At 41.8% G+C, this 23,955-nt stretch overlaps 2 protein-coding genes and 1 long non-coding RNA gene across 3 annotated transcripts in view; all 3 read right to left on the minus strand.

Moving 5' to 3' along the window:
• The window catches only part of glod5 (glyoxalase domain containing 5), a 33,704-nt gene extending 16,975 nt beyond the window's left edge, over positions 1 to 16,729 (minus strand). Inside the window, exons 1-2 of the mRNA XM_067247754.1 lie at positions 16,639 to 16,729; positions 13,704 to 13,853 (exon numbers count right to left, since the gene is read on the minus strand). Of these exons, the coding sequence (XP_067103855.1) occupies positions 13,704 to 13,853; positions 16,639 to 16,695 (207 nt within the window). The 5' untranslated portion in view covers positions 16,696 to 16,729. The remainder of the gene's footprint in view (positions 1 to 13,703; positions 13,854 to 16,638) is intronic.
• Positions 1 to 23,955, minus strand: part of LOC136954180 (uncharacterized) — a 116,330-nt gene that overhangs the window by 16,975 nt on the left and 75,400 nt on the right. The gene's annotated exons all lie outside the window — the stretch shown is intronic.
• Positions 16,850 to 23,219, minus strand: rlim (ring finger protein, LIM domain interacting). The gene is made up of 4 exons (XM_067247752.1): positions 23,114 to 23,219; positions 21,910 to 22,142; positions 21,036 to 21,143; positions 16,850 to 20,842 (listed from the first exon to the last, which is right to left on the minus strand). Exons 2-4 carry the CDS (start codon positions 22,076 to 22,078, stop codon positions 19,017 to 19,019), a joined length of 2,103 nt encoding a protein of 700 aa, XP_067103853.1. The 5' UTR covers positions 22,079 to 22,142; positions 23,114 to 23,219; the 3' UTR covers positions 16,850 to 19,016.

Here is a 23,955-nt window from a genome sequence, read left to right on the forward strand (position 1 = left end):
GGTAATTAAGTCTTTTGAGCGCCTTGTGCCGTATCATCCGCACTGCTGAGAAGGTTATCGGCTGCAATCTGTCTACCCTCGAGGACCTGCACACCTCGAGGACCCTGAGGCGTGCGAGGAAGATTGTGGCCGACCCCTCCCACCCTGGTCACTCCCTGTTCCAGCTACTCCCCTCTGGCAGAAGGCTGCGGTCCATCAGGACCAAAACCTCACGCCATAAGAACAGTTTCTTTCCATCTGCTAATGGCCTCTTCAACAAGGCCAAGGACTCCCATTGACATTCACTTATTTAACTATTATAAGTCCATCTAATGACAATTACAGTATGCATAAGCCACCTTATCTCAGTATCCGATATTGACCACTCACGCTGCTCCTTCTAATTCTTATTTTTATATATATTTTATTTTATATTTAAATTGTTGCATTCTTAGATTGTTTAGTTCTTAGAAATAGTTAAACTTTTGTACTTTTACTTAATTTAAGATTCGTATAGGGAGTCAGGTGGCTGAGTGTTTAGGGAATCGGGCTAGTAATCTGAAGGTTGTTCGTTCGAATCCCGGCTGTGTCAAATGACGTTGTGTCCTTGGGCAAGGCACTTCACCCTACTTGCCTCGGGGAGAATGTCCCTGTACTTACTCTAAGTCGCTCTGGATAAGAGCGTCTGCTAAATGAATAAATGTAAATGTATATGTTTAGTGTTTTGCACCTCCCTGCCACAGTAAATTCCGTGTTTGTATAACATACATGGCGAATAAACTGCAAATGTTTACTCCTCGACAGGTCTGCAAACGCCTTTGTAAACCGAGATTTGTTAAAACGTTGTTTGTTATTTGTTTACAAACAAATCATTTTAACAAATTGAGGCGACAAAGCATTTGCTTACCTGTCGAAGAGTAAACATTTGGTTTCTTATATACTACAACAATATGTCGGAAGATCCCAAATCAAACACGGCGAATCTGGAGCAGACGCCTTGTTGTCAAAGCAATCAGCTGCACTTGCACTGGTGACGTCACTACATCTCCAATTTTTTCAACCAGAATTCGTCGTCTGTCTGCTTCAGATACTAATTTAAAACGGGAAGCGATTGCAGGGCGTTTTCGGACCTGTGCAAAAAACATATTTGGTTGTTTTAGGCTACTTTGTTGCCGAGCAGATGCCACGTTGTTAAGGTCAATCGTTACATCTCCAAGGCAACAGCTTGTTGCTAGGTCCGTAAAAACGTTTATTTACCTCTGCGAACTTTCAGGGGGTATACAAACGGATTTATTAACTTTTGAGAACGTCTTCTGGGACAATAGGAACAGCGTATTGGTCCAATTATAATACTAGTATGTAAGAAACCGAATTCTGATTCTGATACTGCCAGGGACAACGTTGTTAGAATCCGCTTATTTGAAAGTGGGATCTTTATTAATGAATGAATGCAATATGCTTAAAAATATCACTAGAAGGAAAAAACTTAAGAGGAAGTTTAAGTCATATACCGTATTTTCCGGACTATAAGTCACACTTTTTTTCATAGTTTGGCTGGTCCTGCGACTTATAGTCAGGTGCGACTTATATATCAAAATATATATATCAACGGCACTTAGGAATGCTTGGCTGGGCCTGATGTTAGTTTCCTCCAGGATCACAATGACTTGTATTGAGAGACTTGTTGCTCTTGTTGGTTAGTTGTAATGGTTTTAAATTATTGTAGTCGCTGTGAAATATTTTACTGTTGATAGTTACTGTTACTGTTTTTCTACAGGTACACTCTTGCACTTTGAGTTTCATGTTGTTTAATTGTAACTTGTTTAACTGCATGCTCTTATGGTTCTTCCCTTTGGCACTTATTTGGTTTTTCACAATGTATTCATGTTTTGGCTGCTCGCAATGTTTGGGGCTATCTCGTTGTTATGATCAGTGACCTATGCTCTTTTGTAAAGCTCTCTCTTGGAAGTCACTGGATAAAAGCGTCTGCTAAATGCATAAATGTAAATTGTATATAATTTAACATGTTTTTAAGTGTTAATTCATACTGACTGACATGAACCAACAAGTTCAACAGATTCAGTGATGTGGAATGAGATGGTCATATTGACCATTTAGACCAATATGGTCATATTGGTCTAAGGTGTTATTGTCATTTAGCAGACGCTCTAATCCAGAGCGATTTACAGTAAGTACAGGGACATTCCCCGAGGCAAGTAGGGTGAAGTGCCTTTCCCGAGGACACAACATCATTTTGCACGGCCGGGAATCAAACCGGCAACCTTCTGATTACTAGCCTGATTCCCTAATCGCTCAGCCACCTGACTCCCCGTTATGGGGGAGAGTTTGGTTAAATCATATAAAAAGCAGAGCACAATTTGCCGCTATCCATTGCTGATCATGCAGGGCCATTATTTCGGAACATGTTCCCTGATAGCCAAATAGCCAAGCAGAACAGCTGTGCAAGAACGAAGACTGCAGCCATAGTCAATACGTTGTCAGTGAATGATGAACAGACCATCACCAACCTTATGACCCAATCCCCATACAGCATAGCAACTGATGGCAGCGCGGACATGGATGATGCCAAACTCTATCCTTTGGTTGTCCGAGTCTTTGATCCCAACGTGGGCAAGATTATTATTGTGCTGCTGAAACTTGTTGAGTGCAGGAGCTCTACTGGGGAGGGCATTTATGATCTTGTTGACCACGAGCTAAGCAAAAGGGGAATACCAAGGAGCAACTGTGTCAGCTTTGTTCCCCAGATATACATGGTTGGCTGTGCATGCCACCTGAAGCATATTGCTGCTGAGAAGGCTGCAAGACAGCTACAAATTGACATTGAGGATATGCTCATAACAATGTATTACTACCTGGACAAGTGCAGTAAGAAGAAAGCTATGCTTGGCAATGTCCAAATGATGTGTGATGCTGAGGTCAGAAAAATTCTTACATAGTGCTCAAAAAGGTGGTTATCCCTTGGCCAATGTGTGAATCGCCTACTGCAGCAGTAGAAACCCCTGACCGTGTTTTTTTATAGGAAGCAGCAGGGACGAAGAAGCAGCCAATGCCATTAAACTCCTCAGCTCGTTCTCTTACAACCCCAGCTGCCCCCACATGCTCGTCCACTCTTACAGCAAGCAGCAGCAAGTCAAAAGGTGGAAACAGGCCCTTACCAGTCAAATCAAGACAGCCAAAGGTAGCATTCGTCACTCCCACACAGCCAAAGGCAGCATCTGCCACTCCCACACAAGCAAAGGTAGCATTCACCAAATCAATACAACCAAAGGCAGCCCACGCCACTCCCATACAACAGTCAGCCCAAGCCAAAAGTGTTTGACCTTAATGAATTTGTTTTCAAGCAGACAGAGGTGGGGGAAATGCAGAAGAAATTGTTTCACAAAAAGGCAGAGAAAGTAAAGAAAGAAGAAAATACAGAGTTGACAAAACCAAAGAAGGTAAAAAAATGTCTTGACTAATCCACAGTCAAAGCTATATGCTCTGTTTTTAAAACGGGCCATTCCATTGTTTGAAGCTGCAAACCAAAATCTTCAGAAGGAAGAACCGTGTATCCAAACCTTACTTCAAACATTAGAGCTGCAGCTTCAAAAAATCTTGCTTGCCCTCTGCCAACCGGAATATGCGATGAAAATGATGGAAGAGATAAATAAAGGACGTCATCCCACTCTTTACAAAAAGAGAGAATACCAACTGCATGATGACGAGTTGTCCATTGGCCATGAGACACATGCATTCATGAGAAGTCAGGATAACCTTCAGCTAGAAGGATTCTTCAGCAATGTGAGGAAATATTTCACAACAGCAGTTGATTACATGGTCTCCAAGTTTCCCTATGGGGATGAACTGCTGCACCATGCTGCAGTGGCTGACATAAGTAGACTGCAAACTGTCATCTTTTCCTCTCTAAGGTATTTCATGGAGAGGTTCCTCTGCTTGGTCCCCTGAGAGGACTCCCTGCCCAATGGACTCAAAGTGGATGATGTTGTAGAGGATTTTCGGCTGTTTCAATCCACAACCTTGGATGATGGTATCCTCACAAAGAGGGCTGATGAAGCTTGGAGAGAACTGGGTATGATGGCAACAGGAGGAAGAAAACGTTTCTTATCTTCTGTCATGCTTGGTGTCCTTGTAATTTTTCACAGTAATGTAAACTGTGAAAGAGTCTTCAGTTTGGTGACAAAGAACAAGACTAAGTACCGTGCCAGTCTTAGCACAGAGATGCTTAGCTCCCTTGTCACCAGAAAAGTAATGATGTCTTCCAAAGACAGTGTGTGCTACATGGAGAACTTCAGTGACACATTGTTAAGAAAGGCCAAGTCTGCCACCTATGCAGCCAATTCTACTGCAAAGACTGCAAGTGCAAATCTTGGAGCAAACTGAGGAAGTCCTGTATTGAGGATTTTGCTGCTAAAATGTTTCCAGTTTATTTAATATTTTGATTTATCTATTGTTAACAGTGTGCTCTCAACTTGTATTGTTTTTGTTTTGTTTATTGATTGAATACTGACACCTGTGATTGTTAATGTGGGTGTGTACCTGTCATGTGATTGAAGTGTTAATGAATAAATCTCCTTGAGTGAGCGCAGCTGTTGCTGTGTGTTCGAAGTCAGTCAGGTCGTTGCGCTTACTCTGTTAACAGGTTATGGGTCAAGATACACCGCTTTTTGTTTCATGGCGTGCTGAAGTAGAGCACCATGAGTCATGGTAGAAGATCAACAGAACATAGTGGTCGCTGGTCGAGGCTTGTGTTGACGGGGATGAAAAGAATGACGAACTCTGGGAGACTACGTTTTTAGGCCACCTCCGGCTGCGAGGGCTAAAAGGGATTATCACTACGGAGCCCGAGGGTGTGGGGACAGAGGAGGAAGCGGCCTCAAATGCTGAGGCATATGCTGAATTGATTCAATTCTTGGATGATAAGTTTATCGCTAGTGATGCGAGAGGCAGACGATGATGGGCGCACAGCGCTAAAGATTTTGAGTGACTATTATGCGGGTAAAGGAAAGCCACGAGTAATAAGCCTGTATACTGAGCTAACCTCGCTTCAAAAAAATCAAGCAGCGAGAGTGTGACTGACAGTGTTGGGGTAGTTACTCAAAAAAGGTAATAGATTACACATTACTAGTTACTTTAAAAAAAGTTTTACTTTACTAGATTACTCACTGCTGAAAGTAACTAGTTACATTACTTTTGGATTACTCCGTGACATCACCTGAGATGCACTTGCCAAATAACAATATATATGCCCAAATCAACTCATACTTATTATAATGAGGACAGATCTCTCTTTTATGTTTTTTAATACCACAAAGCTGACAAAAAAGTTGTGAACATCAACCTAAAAGTTGTCAAGCATAACAAGGCTACAGTACTGGCAGTAAGCAAAATGTCTCAAAATAAAATAATGCTTAAAACTTTTAAAGAGGTAATTGATTGCAGAATCCAATTTACCTTGTCACAGTTGAATAACGACAGTTCAGTGGGTAAAATGGACATACAGTGAACCCCAAAGTCCATTGACACCTCTTTCCTATGCAAATCTCACAATAAAAAAATGTAGCTGTAAAACGGTAGGTTTTGAAAAAGCCACCGAACTGACGTCAGTTCGATGGCTCCACCTTTTTGGCTCTGGTCTGTACCTTTGTCACTTCCCAAAATTTGCTGCACGCTGCTCTGTGTACTTCCACAGAATTACAAAGAAGAACGTTTTTCTAGCATATTGAAAAGGTACTACGGTGGTAAATGCGGTGTTCCAGGCTGTACAGGGAATGCTGACACTTTTCAGAGTCATCCCAAGGAACCAAACACTCGACTGTGATGTTTGTCTATGAGAAGATCCCTGTGCAGTAGTGATGGGAAGTTCGGATTATTTTACTGATTTGGTTCTTTGAATCTCGTTCAGTAAAATGAAAAAATATTTTTTTGAGTCATTCGTTAATTTCAACGGGGGGGGGGCTATCCGTTAGTGATGGGAAGTTTGGATCATTTTACTGATTCTGTTCTTTGAATCTCGTTCAGTAAAATGAACGAATCTTTTTTCGAGTCATTCGTTCATTTCAACGGGGGGGGGGGGGGGCTATCCGTCCACTGAAAACACGTATCATGTTCTCATGTAGGTTAGTGCATGACATGTGAACCAGCAGATATTATTTGAAAATAAATTCCTGCATTAAAATAATGTATCATGACAGTTTGTATGATTTGGTCATTTATTATCACACTAGCATTTAATTATCACGGCAAACAATTACACTGCACTAAACTAAGTGTAAATGAAAAGTGAAAATAACAAAACCAGTGAGTATGATGACTTGGGCGAATTAATTCACGTCTAACTAAAACAGCAGCCACGCGAAGGGGAATGAGGAAACTGTTTCCTCTACTAAAAAATACAATGCAGGTCACGTGAAAAATGATCCAAAGACTCGTAGAAAGACAGAGTCTGGAAATGAACGAATCGTTTGTTTCCTCTAGCTACCAGTACAGAGCCTATGCAGGTCACGTGAAAAATGATCCAAAGACTTATAGAAAGACCGAGTCGGCAAATGAACGAATCGTTTGTTTCCTCTAGCTACCAGTACAGAGCCTATGCAGGTCACGTGAAAAATGATCCAAAGACTCGTAGAAAGACCGAGTCGGGAAATGAACGAATCGTTTGTTTCCTCTAGCTACTAGTACAGAGCCTATGCAGGTCACGTGAAAAATGATCCAAAGACTCGTAGAAAGACAGTCGGGAAATGAACGAATCGTTTGTTTCCTCTAGCTACCAGTACAGAGCCTATGCAGGTCACGTGAAAAATGATCCAAAGACTCTGGGACAATGTAAAGCAGGATTTGCTATGAAGCTGTTGCTGAAAAGACCTTATGTTCATCACAACCGCAAGTTGTAGTATGATGTTGTCGCAGTTATTAGCAATGCTAACGTATCCTGCCTGTATCTAGCATCGGTAGAATGTGTGATGACTTAGTTTATTGGCGATGGGGCTAACGTTATTTCTTGTTCCTGCAGTGACGTGCGGTGAGGTTCGTAGCTGGGGAGGCAATGACTCTTTCAAAGTCAGATTTACAAATATATGAATTCAACAGAGCAGCATCAATTCACCATTCAACTGGCTGCTTGCACATTGACAAATGGTTATTTTCATATCCCATATCAGCATTCTTTACACACACATATTTGGCCAAAGAAATGCGTTAAATTTATAGAGGCTCAGAGAGAGCGCATTTGCTCCGCATCCTCCGTGTTCTTAATTTGCCATCACAATTCCACAATTCATACTCATTCAATAGAAATGAAAGTATATACAGTCCATAACAAAAAGACAAATGTTGTTTCATTCTTTAAAATAACTTAATTTTTCTTATCTGGTTTTATATAATTTTGTTATCTTCTTTTCCGTCGTTTGAAGCAAATCTTTTAGCTCCGGGCATCGATCTTCCATGATTTATCACTTCCAGTTTTGATTGAAAGTCCAGTTTTGAGAAATGTTAAGCTTATATATATGCAAGATATGCAAGATTATATATATATAATCTTATAATCAGTCAGGGCAAAAAAATACAAATAAACGATAGGGTGCACTTTTTCTATTTGACTTTTTTTAGCTAGCAACAACCATACAATGGCATTTGTCTGTAATACATGAAGAATAATAGCAGAACAAGCCCATGTGCTCACACACGCCCCCTTCAGTGAGGCAGAGGTACTGGCTGCCTCCCCTCCTGCTTTTTCACTGCGGCGTTATGTACGATCAGCAAGACTAATATGTTATACAAATACGTAAAATACATGACCAAGACTATGAAATGTGAGGACATATAATAAAAATGTGTACAAACATTACATTGGTGACATACAGAGAGATCAAATTACACATGCTCAAATTGAGCAAAAAAATTAGCAGCTCAGCCCAGTTTGTGTGGGATTGCGCAATCCGAGAGGAGGCACAGCTAGTCGCTGCCTCCTTCCGCTTCTTTCCCCTTATTTGAACAGGACAATACACAAATTCAGCGATATTGGCTATAAAAATAATTGGAATCATCCAATAATTATATTTCTATCACAGATCAATGGACAAATATTATTATTTTATATTATTTGTTTTTTACATTTCATGATGACACAGGGGAGGCACTGCCTCCCTTGCCTCCCCTGACCACACGTGACTGAATTCAAGATGCATGTTTGTCCAGATCTATTTTTCAGCAAGATAGCTAGAGCTAACTGAAGCTGAGTTGAATCATGATAGTTTGTTTGTTAAGCTGTAGTGCTAACATTACCCACCTAAAGGCCGAATTATACCTCTCCGACTCCGTTACGGACAGACGGACGGAGTCGGACGGATTGGTTGAATTTATAGTACTCCGAAGGCTGTGGGTGCTGAAAACACTTCACTGCCAGAAGAGTAGGTGGCGCTGCACTGCGATGCTAGCTAGGTTATCGAAAAGTCGGAGCAAATTTACAAATTAGCCGTTTCATCAATAAAATCCCCCCTTTTTTAGCAACTACACTGCCCATTTCTCGTCACATTTTAATTCAGATGCTGATTTACATGTACTGTTTAGCTGAAATATGAATTGTAAAAACGTACAGCAATGGCGGTCAAAGGATTCTGTTTGTCCTGTTTATCACGGCAACCCCGCCCCCACCCCTGACGCAAGAGGTTTTTAATACGGACCAATCACAGCCAAGGGGTATCCGTAAAATGACGGACGGACAGACGGATAGTCAGTAAAATCAGGAGGTGCACGTAGAGCTCTCCGAGGGGCTTGGAGAGGGCACGGAGAGGGAATTCCTTGTCGGAGAGGGCGTTCCCTGTGTCCGTCTCCGTAAAAACGGAGAAGTATAAATCGGCCTTAAGTCGATCCTGTTTTCTTGCACAGGGATCTTCTACGCTAGAGCTACGGTATAGACAAACATCAGCCATGCCCGTCGAGTCAATGTTAGCTGGACTCTAGCTTATCTGCTTTGTATTCAGTAGCGGTTAGAACCGAAACTGTACTGTACTGTAGCGAGTGGTACGTGACAGTGGAGCGAGTGGTACGTGACAGTAGCTAGTGGTACATGCCAGTGCCTCCACTGGCACGTGACAGTGGCTAGTGGTACGTGCCAGTGCCTCCACTGGTACGTGACAGTAGCTAGTGGTACATGCCAGTGCCTCTACTGGCACCTAGTGGTACGTGCCAGTGGAGCTAGTGGTACGTGACAGTAGCTGGTGGTACATGCCAGTGCCTCCGCTGGTACATGACAGCTAGTGGTACGTGACAGCGCCTCCACTGGTACATGACAGTTACTGTTCTGTTGATAGTGGTATGCAAGTGTGTCGTGGCAGTTGCATTGGGTGTCTTGCAGCTTTTGTTTACTGTGTAACTGCCCCGTGGCCATTTTAGAATAGGAGAACAGGCTATAAACTTTTATTTAAAAAAATAAGTTAAACTGTTTGTGCTAACAGACTCCAAACCATACTTTTGATGTCTCACTACAAGCTCACCATACAAAGTAGTCGATTTAAACATTATATTGCATATAGTGTAATGGTGTGACTGTAATGTAAAGCAGACTTGTACACACGTAATGAATTAGTAACAAATGAATGATTTTAAGCGTGCACATGAGCCACCGTTGTAGACTCTCGTCTCTAATGCATATCGTTGTGTTGTTATCAGCGCCTCCTAGTGACGTATATCATTAATTGTAATAACTGAAGTCAATATAGGTAGCCTACATTTGCATTTCGATACTCTGAGTAAATATAGTTGTTAATAATAATTCATTATTTTCATATAGAGAACCTTGTCAATTAATGACACCCTATGATTGCAAATGTACTTTCTGGGTACATATTGGAAACTACAAACTCTCCTGGATACAAATCTGTTTAAATCACTCGGATATCTTTATCACAACTGAAGTTACATCATTTTAAAGTCGACCTGTGTCAAAAAGTGATATGGGAGAAAATCCTTTTGTTCGTAATGACGTTGTGAATGTAAATGTCAGTTTAAGTATAGGCTACATTAATAACTTCTCAGCAAGTTATTTCATTGATCAGTTGTTATGGGCTGCTGCAGCACTCAAAAGAGCAGGCAAACTAAGCATTTGATTTGACATGGCTTGAAAATCTTGCTAGCTGACATGTCCAGTTAGTTTGTCCATAGTTTTTCATAAGTAATCATATACTTTTTGTACATTACAATGAAGTTTAGGGTGTTAATGATACAAAACATCAAAAATCTCAATTTTGACAGAAAACGATTTTCGATCTTTTATGGCTTTTAGCCAACAATGAGCGGCCGCGACATCCACGGGTTTCCGCAGGCCACCACACATACTTAAAGATCCTGTAAAGTGGATCTGGAAACGAGTTTTAAGTTCGCCACACCACAGAATAATGTGTTATTAACTACCCATCCAAATTCAAATGAAAAAATAACACCGACAAGTATGTTAAATTAGGCTTTGAAATCGTGAAAAATCAGCAGTCTTCTCTGCTTGAGACTGGGGGGGCGTGTCGCCTGAAGGAGCTGAAGCTCCGCCCCTCGCTGCCTAGTGCCTACCTCCGACCCAGATAATGGACGCTATGTCAAGCCGAACAAAACCGTATAGAATTAGAATGTATTTGTTCAACGAGTGAAACATACAGATGCAAATAAATGAAATGTTCCCCTGAGCTGTAACAGTAAAAATGGACTTCAGAGACAGCAGACAGTGAGCTCTCCAACTAGGCTACTTCTAACACATTAGCTACCATATCACCAAAATACCATCATTCTACACCGAGTAGCCTAATATCAATTTAGAGGTTTGTACTAACTCATAGCAGAGATACCTCTGGAAACGTTATCTAGTATAATTATAACAAGCACACAGAACTGAGTGATGAACTGCTGGCGGCGGTGGATGGTCCAGGTGCGACCGGAGGATGAATGGCCGGAGGGGCGATGCTCGGTACGGCTCCGCGCTGCAAGAGAAGCCGTGTGTTGGTGAACCCCGTCTGTCTCTGGTCCATGTTAAAACTGTCCGCCGTGAAATGGTCAGTGCAGAGGCGGCTGTTGGAGTTTATCCGAAGCTTTCCATGAGCGTGGCTCTTCACAAAATCTATCCACCTATTTTTCCTTTCATTATCAATAGGGAACTTAAATGACATTGCAGCGCAGCTGGATTTCTTGCATCCAGGGAAGATGCAGTTGTGGGTGGTTAGAGACATCTTGAAGCTAGCTAGCTAGCTGATGTAGGCTACAATAACAGTACAGCAGGAGGAGCCATTCAGTGATCTGGCGTAGATAGGGCGAAATGACGTAGATAGGGCATTTTTTGGCTCCGCCCATTAAAACCTGATCTGAAAACGGAAGAGAAACTGTTCTTCGGTTTAACTCCACATTTCAGTGTGACAAAGTCTTAGCGCTTTGCACATGCTTTCAGGAACTAATTTCACACGTATATAATGTACTTAGAAGCAAAACATGGAATTTACTTTACAGGATCTTTACCCACGTACCACTAGGTGCCAGTACAGGCACTGGCATGTACCACTAGCTACTGTCACATTTACATTTAGTCATTTAGCAGACGCTCTTATCCAGAGCGTCACGTACCAGTGGAGGCACTGGCACGTACCACTGGCCACTGTCACGTGCCAGTGGAGGCCCTGGCATGTACCACTAGCTACTGTCACGTACCACTCGCTCCACTGGCATGTACCACTAGCCACTGTCACGTACCACTCGCTCCACTGGCACGTACCACTAGCTACAGTACAGTACAGTTTCGGTTCTAACTGCCTCTCTTTGTATTAACGCTGATATGCAAGGAATGCAAGAACAGCTAGATAGCGAAAACACCTAGACTGTAGTCATGTAAACTTTTAGCTTGCTAACGCAAGAGCATAGGTACTAGAATGTGTGATGATGTAGTTAATTGGCAATGGGGCTAACGGTTTATTTCATGTTCCTGACTGTGTTTCATTCGAATAAATAACCCGTACATATAAATCTACAATTCACGATGCATGTTTGTCCAGATCTTTGTCAGGTTATTTTTTATCTAACTAACTGAAGCTGAGTTGAATCACGATATGGTTTGGTTGCTAAGCTGTAACGTTCTACCCACATAAGTCGATCCAGTTTGCTTCGACAACAGAAGTGGAAACAACTAACGTAATCATTTCAAATGATATCTAGTCAATCTGTTGAAAACAGTGTTGTATGGAACGTCGATTGAACGCCGATTGTGCCAAAACGTCTGAATTCTCGTTCGTGTACAGACGTTACATTTTAACGTGTACAGACGTCTGTACACGGTCGTTTTTAACGTCTGTACACGTTTAAAATTGGGTGCTACCACTTCATTTGTTTCTGAGGGGAAACCAGATAACGATCATGCAAGAGAAAAAACCTGTCCACACTCAACCAATCTTGATTGAATTAAGGTTAAGAAAGAGGCTAATATAAATTGGCAGTGACATTATCAACAACTGTAGGCTGTTTTGTAAGCTACTGCAAAAATAATTGGATTCATTTAAATATTGTATTATACAGAGCGTAATGCATATCACGAGCCTATAGTGGGAGGGTTACACTTATACCAAATATTTCTGGCTTCAAATCTCTGCTTCTTTATTTCCTTTATTCCACCGCCTCTGTAATATCACTGTCATGAAGGTTCTTTTTCATTCTGATGTTTCAGACAATGTGGAGCTTGAAGATACATTGAATTATATTTGTATGGTTGATAAATACCACATTCATAAAGCTAGATACCTTAAATTCAAACCTAACTGTACAGCTGTTTCCTCCGATTTACATTAATTATTATCATCGCTTCACAAAATCTTCTTGTATAATATATATATCTTGTCTCTGTAACACTTGTTCCTGTTTATCGATCATTTTTCTTTAATGTTTTGCTTTTTCTATTGTATTGTAAAACTGCTAGTAATAAATAGATAAATTGATAAAAAATAAATAAAAAATATATAATAATCAAATAAATAAAACAGACCAAATTAAACGAAAAAGTAGAAAAGAGTCAGGGAACCACAAGAAGAGAAACTTAAGACTAATAAAATGAACTCTACATAGGCCTGTTTTTGTTTGTTGCTAACTACCATTGTAAATTTGCGGGTAAATGCGGCTCACCTTCACCGAACGTGTCACGGATTAATGACGACAAATTAGCGACCACTTCACTTAGGCTATATCTTCCCCTTCTTTTTCCTTTATCCCACAAACCTGAGATTCCAACGGCGCTTGTACCATTCCAGTTCTAGGACTCGTTCCAATAGCTCTGCATTGTCTTTCTTTAAACTGACACTAGACTACTCCAGCAGCAATCTTAGCTGAGTTTTGCAGTTTTTGATCTCTGGGCGCGTTGACCTCGACTGTTCTGCTGAAGCTGAGAGCCAAGAGTAGCCTACTACTATCCACCTGTTCAGATAGCTGCTTTATTGCTTCCATTCATACCTTCTTTACTTTTGGTTCCAGTGTCTTTCTTTTTAGTTACTGTAGGTTTGTAAAATGCGAGAAAGCAAGAATTATTTTACGTTGTCATAATGCACTTCTTTTTCGAATATTTAACGGTACCAACAAATCAATAAAAAACTGGGCGATCTGAAATCATTTCAAAAGCTCAACTCCGCAGGGGACACTCAGGCACACTATTTCATGTAGGATGGTAAATATTTTCATGTGTGAGTTCAACCTACCTTGAAAGTGATGACCTCCATACCAAGAACAGAAGAATAAAAGTTTATGGTTTTGGAGATGCTCTTCACAGTTAAAACCAGGTGGTCCAGGTGGCTCACTTCCACCGGACTGGAGTTTTTGGAACGGACCCATCTTCCTAAGATGAGGGTCTGTAATTGGTGTACAAATATTCGAACTCAACTCAAATGGTGAAGGCTTTCGGTCCGTGTAGCCTACTTGGAGGCCAACGGATTTTCGTTTTCAAATGAGAAAACCAAAATTGGGAAACAACCCATTTTCAGTTTTTTGTTTTGATAATAGAAAACGGAAAACAAAAAACGACCCGTTATCTGATTTTCTTTGATGTGCTCATACATGGATATCGGGAATTAAAAGTGTGTGGAAATCTTCTAATCTTCTCTTCAAATATTCTTTTGTTGTGACCTGGAAGTTGCTCCCACGAGCTTGACTGTCACGATGAAATTGCTCACAATCGAACCTCAATGCAAAATGTCTGACTCACCGAAGCATGGTTCCAGAGTCTCATCAACCACCTCACAAAATACACAAGGGTCTACATCAAATTTGAATCTTTTTCTAAGAAAGTCAGCGACCGGATATATTTTATAAATTATTTTAAAGTGAGTCCCTTTGACTTTTGGGGAAATGGGCCATTTAATGAATTAAAAATGTGTTTTTTTCTATGGACACTGCAACCATATTGGAACCTGTTCACACAATTCATCCTCTGTTATAATAAAAAAATAATTTAGATTTCAAAGACTCACTAATATATTTATTATGAAATTTACTGTCAAATAAAGTAGAATCATTTATAACTAAAGTTGGTAAGGGTCTTATTTTTGCATATAACAATGTGCTTTGAACTAACTGTAATAATGGTGTATTGCTTTACAGATCTTGTTGTATTCTCTATAAGTACAGTTTAAATTATATTTGTCTAAGAAAGCTTTATATTCCAAAAAGTTACCATTATCATCTATAACATCATTCACAAACACAATGCCCTTTTCATACCAATCATATTTAAACAATGATTTCCTATTGATTACAATGACCCTATAGTTCCATAAGGTGGATCCATGGGGAGAAAAGTTATTTCTCCCCATGGATTCTCGCCCTCACATTTTCCAATATTGGTAGAATTTGTTTGTGTAAGTTTGATAATTTAACAGGAATTTTGGTCACCACAAAATCTCATAGCAAAATCAAGCCCTCCTACTTTTTAAAATAGTAGGTAGGCCTATGTGAAACCACGTAATCTGGTTGTGATAGATATGTTTTCAACCAGTTATTCTGAAAGGTCCCAAACATTGATTCAAAGTCCAAGGCTTTGATACCACCCTTATCATACTATTTCACAAGCTGTCACCGAAGAATGTTTTTTCCCCCCCAGTAGTCATCATGCGTTTTCTCTTTATTGCTCGATTGCTCTAGCTATCCTTGGTATCCCGGATGTTGCAATCAGAATTTTTCGGCTCAAATTTTTTAAGATAGTTATTTTTCAGCTCGAATTTAAGCAACCTGAATTTCCGAGCCTTGAATTTTTGGATCAGATTTTTTTTTAAACATTGAAATAGGCTATATTCATATGTGAATTTGGTGTCGTTTAAATTTCAATATTAAGCATTCAATGCCTTTTAAAATTCAAAACATTATGTCCAGAGAATGTCTAATATGGGGAGAACTGACACTCTCTGGAAACTTCCGGGTTCTGAACTGGTTGCAGTTCCACTCTAGTTCCATATGAGGGCACTAACGAGCGAGTGCAGAATGAATGGAGGTCTATGGAGCTACACCCCTCAAAAATCCACCTTTCTCAGGATATAATTTTTTGTCAAGTAATTTGAATTCTGAATTCGAAAGGGGAGGGAAAAAAATACACACTGCTGGGTGTCAGATTTTTTTAAAAGTCACCTTTCTGTTCTAAAAAGCCTTTTAAAATGTCAATGACGTCATACACATCGTACGACCAGAGATACTGCTTTACGGCAAGCTCTGGTCTCTTCCTTTTTTCCCTCGAGGCATCCACAACACAGCTGACAGGTTAGGCTCTCCCTGTCAATACACATGCTAGAAAGAGTTTTCGCTTGCTAATGTTGTTGCTAATGCTCTGACATTCTGATTCTGCTTCGGATGCCATCAAGCAGGATCTCTGGTCAGTCAGTCCTTCACTAACCAATCAGCATTCATTAGCAGAATGCTAGCTGTTATGGGCAACAACAACTCATCCTGTAAGAAATCGAAAGGACATAAGTACTCGTTCATTCAACTTTCGACCTATAATCCATGTTGAACATGCAAAAACTACAATCACATCTGAGATTTCTCAAAGACAATCAGGGGAAAGAGACCAATTTAGCCGTTTAGCTCCATAGACTCCCATTCAGCATGCACTCGCGATCACCCCCAGTGGAACTCTGGTGGAACTGCAACCAAATTCGGTACAATGGGGCTTAATAGGGAGTGGACAGGCTCTCCTTAAACAGGCTCTGATTATGTCAATGATTTGCTTCCATACAAATGGCAGCGCGCCCTCTTCTGATATCCTGAATATGTGACTGTCAAGCTTGTGGGACAAAATTGAGAAATAAGATTTCCACACAGTTTTAATTCCCGATTTCCGGGTAAAAGAGGACGTCTGGTCACCCTATATTATCAAAACAAAAAATGGGTCGTTTTCCTATTTCTAAACGGTAGTCGGGAAACAGCTCTTTTCCCGATTTTTGTATTCTCATTTCTAAACGAAAATCCGTTGGCCTCCATGTACACGGACCGCTTTCACTCTTATTCGGTACTGTAGAACTAACGAAGCAATGTTAACTTTGGCAACACCATCTAGTGGTATCTCGGTTGGCTATGTCCGGTTCGTTTTACTGGGTTTGTGAACTTTCAAGATGCTAAGGGTAAACAATTAAAAACTGAAATAATTACCTTGCAGTAAATTGCTGGAAACCCTGACAAATGACAGCCAAGTATCCTAAAAGCCATTTGCAAATGTTAACTTCCTTCTTTAACCTACCCCCCGCATTACCGTAATGCTTAGACGATTTATTCGGTGTGCGCGTTTTTCCTTCAGTCTTGGCTTTTACTTCCGTTGATTCTTGTGCTTTACTGACTTTTGATTCTAAATAAAAATAGCTCAGTTGATATTTAACATAACTTTATTATAACGTACAAATAAAATGGGATCTTCGAGACCAAGTCTGACATATTCGCCCATGTTAGGCGAGCAGGTTGAGTTATCCCTGATCTAACAAGGCGCTAGTAATATAGATAATGTAGCTCGTCGATATCGTAGATGTATTAAATCCCATTATGAATCAGTAACCAATAACACTGATTAAACACTCAAACCCCACATCTGCAGCAACCACCTGTTTCCCTCTCTGGTAGGAAGGGCACATTAACTCGTCCAGTAGACTTAACGATATAGAGCTCGAGGTACATAATCCTAAAACTAATGCTATACAGTAGGGCTACCTACTTTGGACACAGACGTTGAGGTCATTATAAATAATTGATCAAAGACCCATTTCCCCAAGGCATAGCAAGTACAAATTTGAGTATATTCAATCATTATCAGAAAGAGCACGGAACATTAGACAACCAGCCCTGTTAAAATACAGGGTCAATTTTCTCCAACATACAGACTTGAAAATAACACACATTGAGGCTATATGATGCATGCCTACAATGCAATTTGCAGAGGAATAAACTGTTTAATTCAGAAAAAAGCTGTTATGAATGGGAATGATATCCAGTCCACATACTACATTATGCCATAGAACAAGGGCAGGGCCAGACCCCCCCCCCCCCCCAAAAAAAAAAAAACAAACATTTCATTATAATTGCTATTTAACAATAACAGAGACTTGAACTTTCCACACAAAAATCTTACAGGGGGAAGAAGTTCACTTGTGCCAACATGAGAAACCTTATAAGAGGTGGCACAATGAAATAAGATATCCCCCTTATTGCCCAGAGCTCATAATTCAGAACCATGGAGCAGTGCCTCAAATGTACAGAAAAATAAAAATGAAGCTAGAGCAAAGTATAACATTTTAAATAGGTAACCTTTCATATAAGTGAAACTTTTTAACAGTCTACACAATATTTTAGAAATAATATTACATGTTCATAATATTTTTTTAATGACTTCAAATGTTTCCCCATTTGTGTATATTGCACTGACATCCAATTCATCTGCTAGGAAGGGGCAGATGAACTGTCCACATCTAGGGGTTCAGGTCAGGTCCTGTAAACACTTCAACACCAGATGACTGCCTGTTATTTTATCTTTAGAAATCAGTCAGATGTTAAATCTTTTTAAATCTGAGTTTTGATCTGCTCAGTGAAAATTCTAAAATGTTCGTATTTATTGTTCAGGGGTCACAACAGAAAAACATGACTGCCCTGTTGGGATCACAGCAACCTTTGATGGTGACTATACAAACACCACTGCGTCTGAAACGGTTTGAGATCTCAGGTGTAAAACAATCACTCTTGATGAATTAACAGCCATGAGGATGTGGTGGGATTCAAAAAATAAATGTCAGCATTCCAAACATAATTCTATTAGCCTACTCAAATGTTTCCCCTAAAGACTGTACAACATTGTACATACTTTAACTTAAAAACCATTCTGTAATCTTCAACACTTGACAATCTGTGCCACTCCAAAATATTAATAGCAGTTTCTTTTGTCTCAAGTAAATAGAGAAAAGACGGGGAGTCCAAAGGATTCGTAGCATTCCCATTTCTCCCCTTATCTTGTCTTATGTCCTATTCAGCACCAGCCTTTCAACATGATTATGCTGTCACAATCAGGATTTGCCAGTCGATAGGAAAGTTGATTTATACACCAAAGCCTTACCTGTCCACCCACATCCTGGTATAAAGGATATTTATCACTGATGGCTTGGGGGGTGGGGGTGGGGTGGGGGGGATAATAAAACATCAACATTTGAAATTGAGAAATCTAAAATATTTTAGAGCCTGACGTAACAGACACTGGTTTAACTAAAAGAGGACTGCTGCTGTTGCTATGAATGATCTAGTCTCCTGTGAAACTGGTTAGGCTCCAAAGCAACCTCCCAAGACCTAGCCTTCCCCCAGGCACTGGTGGACTTCTGAGGGGATTGGACCATGACAAAATGGAAACAATACCAGCTAGCCAATCAGAGGAAATGTACTGTCGCCCCACTACTTGCTCCTAAGATATACCCTCAGACCTTTGTTGGCGTGTAAGAGGCTGGATTGGGAGGAGCACTGACCCTGACTGTGAATGACCCCTCCTGGCTTCCCTGCTACTACACCACACTTTCCCGATTGGTGGATACCAGGACTGCCCTGCGACAAATGGGACAGGTGGAGTTCTCTGATAGCCAGCGGTCAATGCAATGGACATGGTATTCGTGTGAGCAGGGCAGCTTCCTCAGCTTGTTTCCTTCAGTGTATTCTGTGATACACACACTGCAGGTCTTGAGCGCGTCGCTCTCACCAAAGTTGCGCGTGGACAGGTTGTCAATCTGCTCTTTGGTCAGCCCCCGCGGCTGGTCCTCATCGTCGTCATTCAGAAGAAAGAAGTGGGCAAGGCGGAGGAAGGGGAGGGAGCTGGGCTCCTCCAGACTAATGGGAGCCCGGGGCCGGGCCCGGCTGCCTCCGCCCCCACCTCTGGCTGAGGACCCAGACCCCAGGCCCTCTTCTACATCCCTCTCTTCTGTCCTTGCCTCGGGGGTCCCGAGGCCAACAGGTATGCTTGCCACCACAGCAGGCTCTGCCACCACAGCAGCTGCAGCTGCAGCAGCAACAGCAGCGTCCGGGTTACCAAGGGCTTCTGCTAGGTCCGCCGGTGGGTTGGCACCACGGTTCGAATCTGAGGAATCCGAGTCAGAGTCCATGAAGTAACTGAGCTCTCCAAAACCCGTCATGATCTGACGGATCATTGACTGGAGCGCCATGGAGGTGGCCTCGCCCAGACCTGCATCTGAGATCCGCCGTATGGGGATGCGGATGGTGCTGACATATGTCCGTACACCGGCACGTTCGGACCGTGAGAAGGTTCTGCGGAACCCTCCACGCTCGCTCTCGTACAGAAATGTATTGTTGGAGTTCTGGGAGCGAGACCGAGTGCGGTTGGCAATACTGTCCCTCTGACGGTACTCTCCTGGACGCACCCGACGCACCTGAAGATCCAGCATGATGGTGGGGGGCCGCCTGTTAGTTGCCCCTGCTTCCCCGCCTGTGGCCTCTCCCTCTGGTGGTGGGGGACTGGTTATCTCTGGGGCTCCGGTTCCAGCTCCAAGTCCGGCCCTAGCTGGCTGAGGGTCGTATTCGGCTGTGCTCTGCCTGGACAGCACATGCTGTCGAGTCCTGGAGCTCCCCTCCGGAGGGGATGCAGGAAAGGTGTCGGGGCTGTGAGTGTTAGGGGCTTGCCGGGGGTGGGAGTCCAGAAGCTCCAGGGTGAGGGGGGAGCGACTCCTGGCCGTGCGAGCCCTGGTCCTACGCTGCTCAGGGCTGCGGCTGCGGGCTCTCCTCTGGCCCCGGCGAAGGGGCTCCTCTGTTTGAAGGTTGGAAGGGGCTGGGGCCTGGACAGGAGGTGATGGTGGGAGGGGAAGTGGGGTTACAACCAGCGGGCTAGCAGGTGGGCTGCAGGGCACTGATGCAGCTACTACAACCTCTGGTACTACATAAGGGGCTTCTTCCACCAGCGGGACAGGTACAAAACCAGCATCTGCCTCCGCCTCAGGCACTGGTAAAGCCCCCAGCTCTGGCTCAGGCTCAACTGTCACTGTCAGCTCCTCCACCACATGCTCCAACACAGGCTCCACCACAGACTCCTCAGTTTCCATTGGCGTTTCGGTGGGCTCGGCCTCAACTACAACTCCAGGCATCTCTACAGTCTCCTGGGCTTCGCCAGCTTCGGCTCTGGCTTGCTGTTCCGCAAGGTTACGGTTTACGTTGATCTCTAGACTGAAACGGAAGTCCCCGCTGTTCGGGTTGGTTCGGCTGACTGCCCGCCATGACTGGTTCCCACGGTGACCGCTTCGCGTGGTGTTTCCCGTCCTTCGGACTGTGTTTAGCCAGTCTAGGAGGGTGTCGCCATTGGACGAATCCTCAGAAGCTTCGGGCGGATCTAGTAAAGAGAATAGGTGAAAAATATTCCATAGTTCTACAATTCTAAAATGTATTCCTACCTTCATTTATTATGTATAATCATGTTCATAACATAAGACTTGTGTCATGATGTAGTCATTTTCAGCATATAATTGACAGAATACAAAATAAATATTAATGGATATATTGAAGGAGATAACGGATTGACTTACCCCCTGTGCCTTCTCCACTCTCAAGACTAGTGCTGTTGCTGTCAAGCTGCTCTGGACCATCCTTGATCTGCTGAAGCCTACTCAGCAGCTCCTCCTCTGTGATTTCACCTGGGAAGTACAACACAACTAAGTACACAGAACCAAGGTGAATGCATCTCCAGGCCTTCTCTTCCTGAGGACAAAAACTCAAAAGATTCATACAGCATGACCACAAAAATGAAGCTGGTAGGGGAGGAGCTAGGGAGGGAAAGAGGTCTAAACAAACTAATTACAACTCAATGCGTGTGAGGTAGATGAGGCTTGATAAAATATTCCAAACCCTGGGAATGAAACATGAAAGCATCTCAAACACTTATTTTCCACTTGGTCCAAGAAAAGTGCATTTAAAGAATCCACCAAAAATGCTGCCTGTCCAGTAATGGCCTAAGTACAGTGGCTGCAGGTTTCCTTTGAACACTGCAACAGCTAAACAGTACCAAAAACCACTCGGTTGCCAGACTCCAAACTTACATTCCCCTTCCCACAGGCCTGGGACACAAACAAATGGGTCCTCTTCAGCAATCTGCCAGGGTTTATGTTTTTAAGATAATAACACTTCTAAATTATGAGGAAGGCAACTAAATGTAGGCTAGCATCTGAGGACGGATCAACAAATGAAAATAAACTGACTTTTAACATGATAAAGGCCTATGATATTATTGGCACCCATCCTGGGATAACTGTCTTATCTAATAGACCTTCATCTAATGTATCAGGGTCAAGATAATATTGTTTGGCTGAGAACAAAAGGATGGGTCAAAAGGAGTTTGTTTGGTCTATGCATTGAAATGAAACAAGGCTTGTTGACAAGGGGATTAATCAGATATGTGAATACCTGGGGTCCCCAGTAGGTTGTTGTCTCTCATGAGTCTATAATCTTCCTCACTCAGGTTATTCACAAACTGGTAGAAGGCTTCTTCTCTGTCCAGCCTATCCAACTGCCTCCGGCGCTGCGACTCTGACTGGTCGCTGCCTCCTTGCTCGGAGCTGTCGGAACCTTCCATTGGCTTAGAGAAGGGAGGATGACAAATAGGCCTTACACGCTCCACCAGGATCCAGATGTAACTGCTGAAAGGGAAGAATAGAAGTGCACACCTGCATCTTCAGCCAACTAATAGTATAGACAATTAAATTAAAGGTCAGCAAAACCATATACACGTCCACGTTACTTTCAGCTTTGGATCAACTGAATATACCACAACATAAATGGAAATCCTAAAATCTGCTACTAATTCTTTCATAAAAGGTGGTCCACGTTTCCCTATCTGGATGAGGGTTTCAAAATACAGCAACGAGGCTACCCAACTAACGGTAGTTGGCTTGCTAGTTAGCTAGCTAACTTGTGTAGCACCCAGGAAAAAAGCCAACTCCTAGTTAATTGTGCCGTTACATTTAGCTAAATCACAGTGTGTGTGAGAGTATGTAAATGTGGTAACATGAATCCATAGTTTGAAAATCTATCTGAGTTAAACTTCAATAAAACAAAAACAAAATGGCTACATTTGTGTAGTTATTTCAAGCTAGCTAAATGACAAGCTAGCTACTAACCTTAGCTTGATGCAAAACTGGCAAAAGATGGAGGTAGACAAACAACCAAGCTAGCTAGAAGGCTAACTAGCCATAGTAGCTAACATAGCAAGCTTCAAGCGAAAACCGTCACCCTGTGGCTTAGCTAGATTGTTAAATTCTGGAATTATTTCTTTTTTTGCGGCGTTAACTACTGCAGCTACAATATGCCATTAGTCACGATGACGAAAGTGTTGGACAAAATAAGCATAGTTTAACCTATAACGGAGATTTAGACAGGAAGTTATCTAGCAAGCTAGCCAGGCTAGCAAAATACGAAGCATCTACGTCATCGTAAGCTAGCTGTTTGCTAGCTGGTTGACAGCTAGGTCCTACATTTATCTCGCTAGCTAGCTTGCACTTGATGACCGCTACTCTGGGCTAGCTAGCTAGTAACAGGTTAGCCTCAAAAATATATGTTCAACTCAAGATACAGTACAACAAATCGAAAGAAGCACATTGCTTCAAATTACCTCTCTGGTGTAGATACCGTTTTCTTCTTTTTAAATGATTCGCATTTAATTATTACAAATTCGCATGAATAGTTTGCTACGATTTTAGGATTCCATTTTCTCCATCTCTGTACGGAACAGGGAGGAGCAAGTATCAATAAGGACTCTAATTTCCGGTTTAGTTCTTTTAAAACATTTCACAATAAAGGTCAGGAGATTAAAACTACATTATCTTCCCCATACCGGCGGTACATCACATGCATAAAGTTACAACTACAAAATTAGTTAATTAAACACTTTTAATGATCGACATGTATCAAAATAAGTAACAGCCTAAATAAAGATGACCTCATGTTTGAATTAAAATAATGAGGTTAGCACTTTATTCCACACTGATTCCATTCACTTTCTGAAACCATTTCAACCCCGTACAAGAGCACAGCCAGCCTCTCTAATTAAAGGTTAGTGGACATCAGTTATTCCACTGTAGCCTTCATTTTTATACATTGCATATTTTATATATGTTCCAATATCCACCATCCATATTGGATGTGCTAAGAGTTTATTCTACAAGTACAGCTTCTACTAGCCTAGTAGAGTCCAAGACTACCAATAACCAGGAGAAGATTGGTCATTTTATTTATATACAACTTGCTCCGAACTTCCGTGTTAAAAAACGAGTGAAATAGGGTATATTGTGTAAAAGGTAAAAGGTTAAAAAAAAAAAGTTAGTCAGTTCTGACCCATTTTAGACCTTGTTCGTAATGTGAAGGCGAATCTACAAAACCGGAAATGCTATTGACGACTATCAATACCCTTTTCATGCTACTTTTGTATGATTCTTTTCCGGAAATTGGTTGAGC

This window comes from Osmerus mordax, chromosome 12 (assembly GCF_038355195.1).
Source record: "Osmerus mordax isolate fOsmMor3 chromosome 12, fOsmMor3.pri, whole genome shotgun sequence".
NCBI classification, from domain to species: domain Eukaryota; kingdom Metazoa; phylum Chordata; class Actinopteri; order Osmeriformes; family Osmeridae; genus Osmerus; species Osmerus mordax.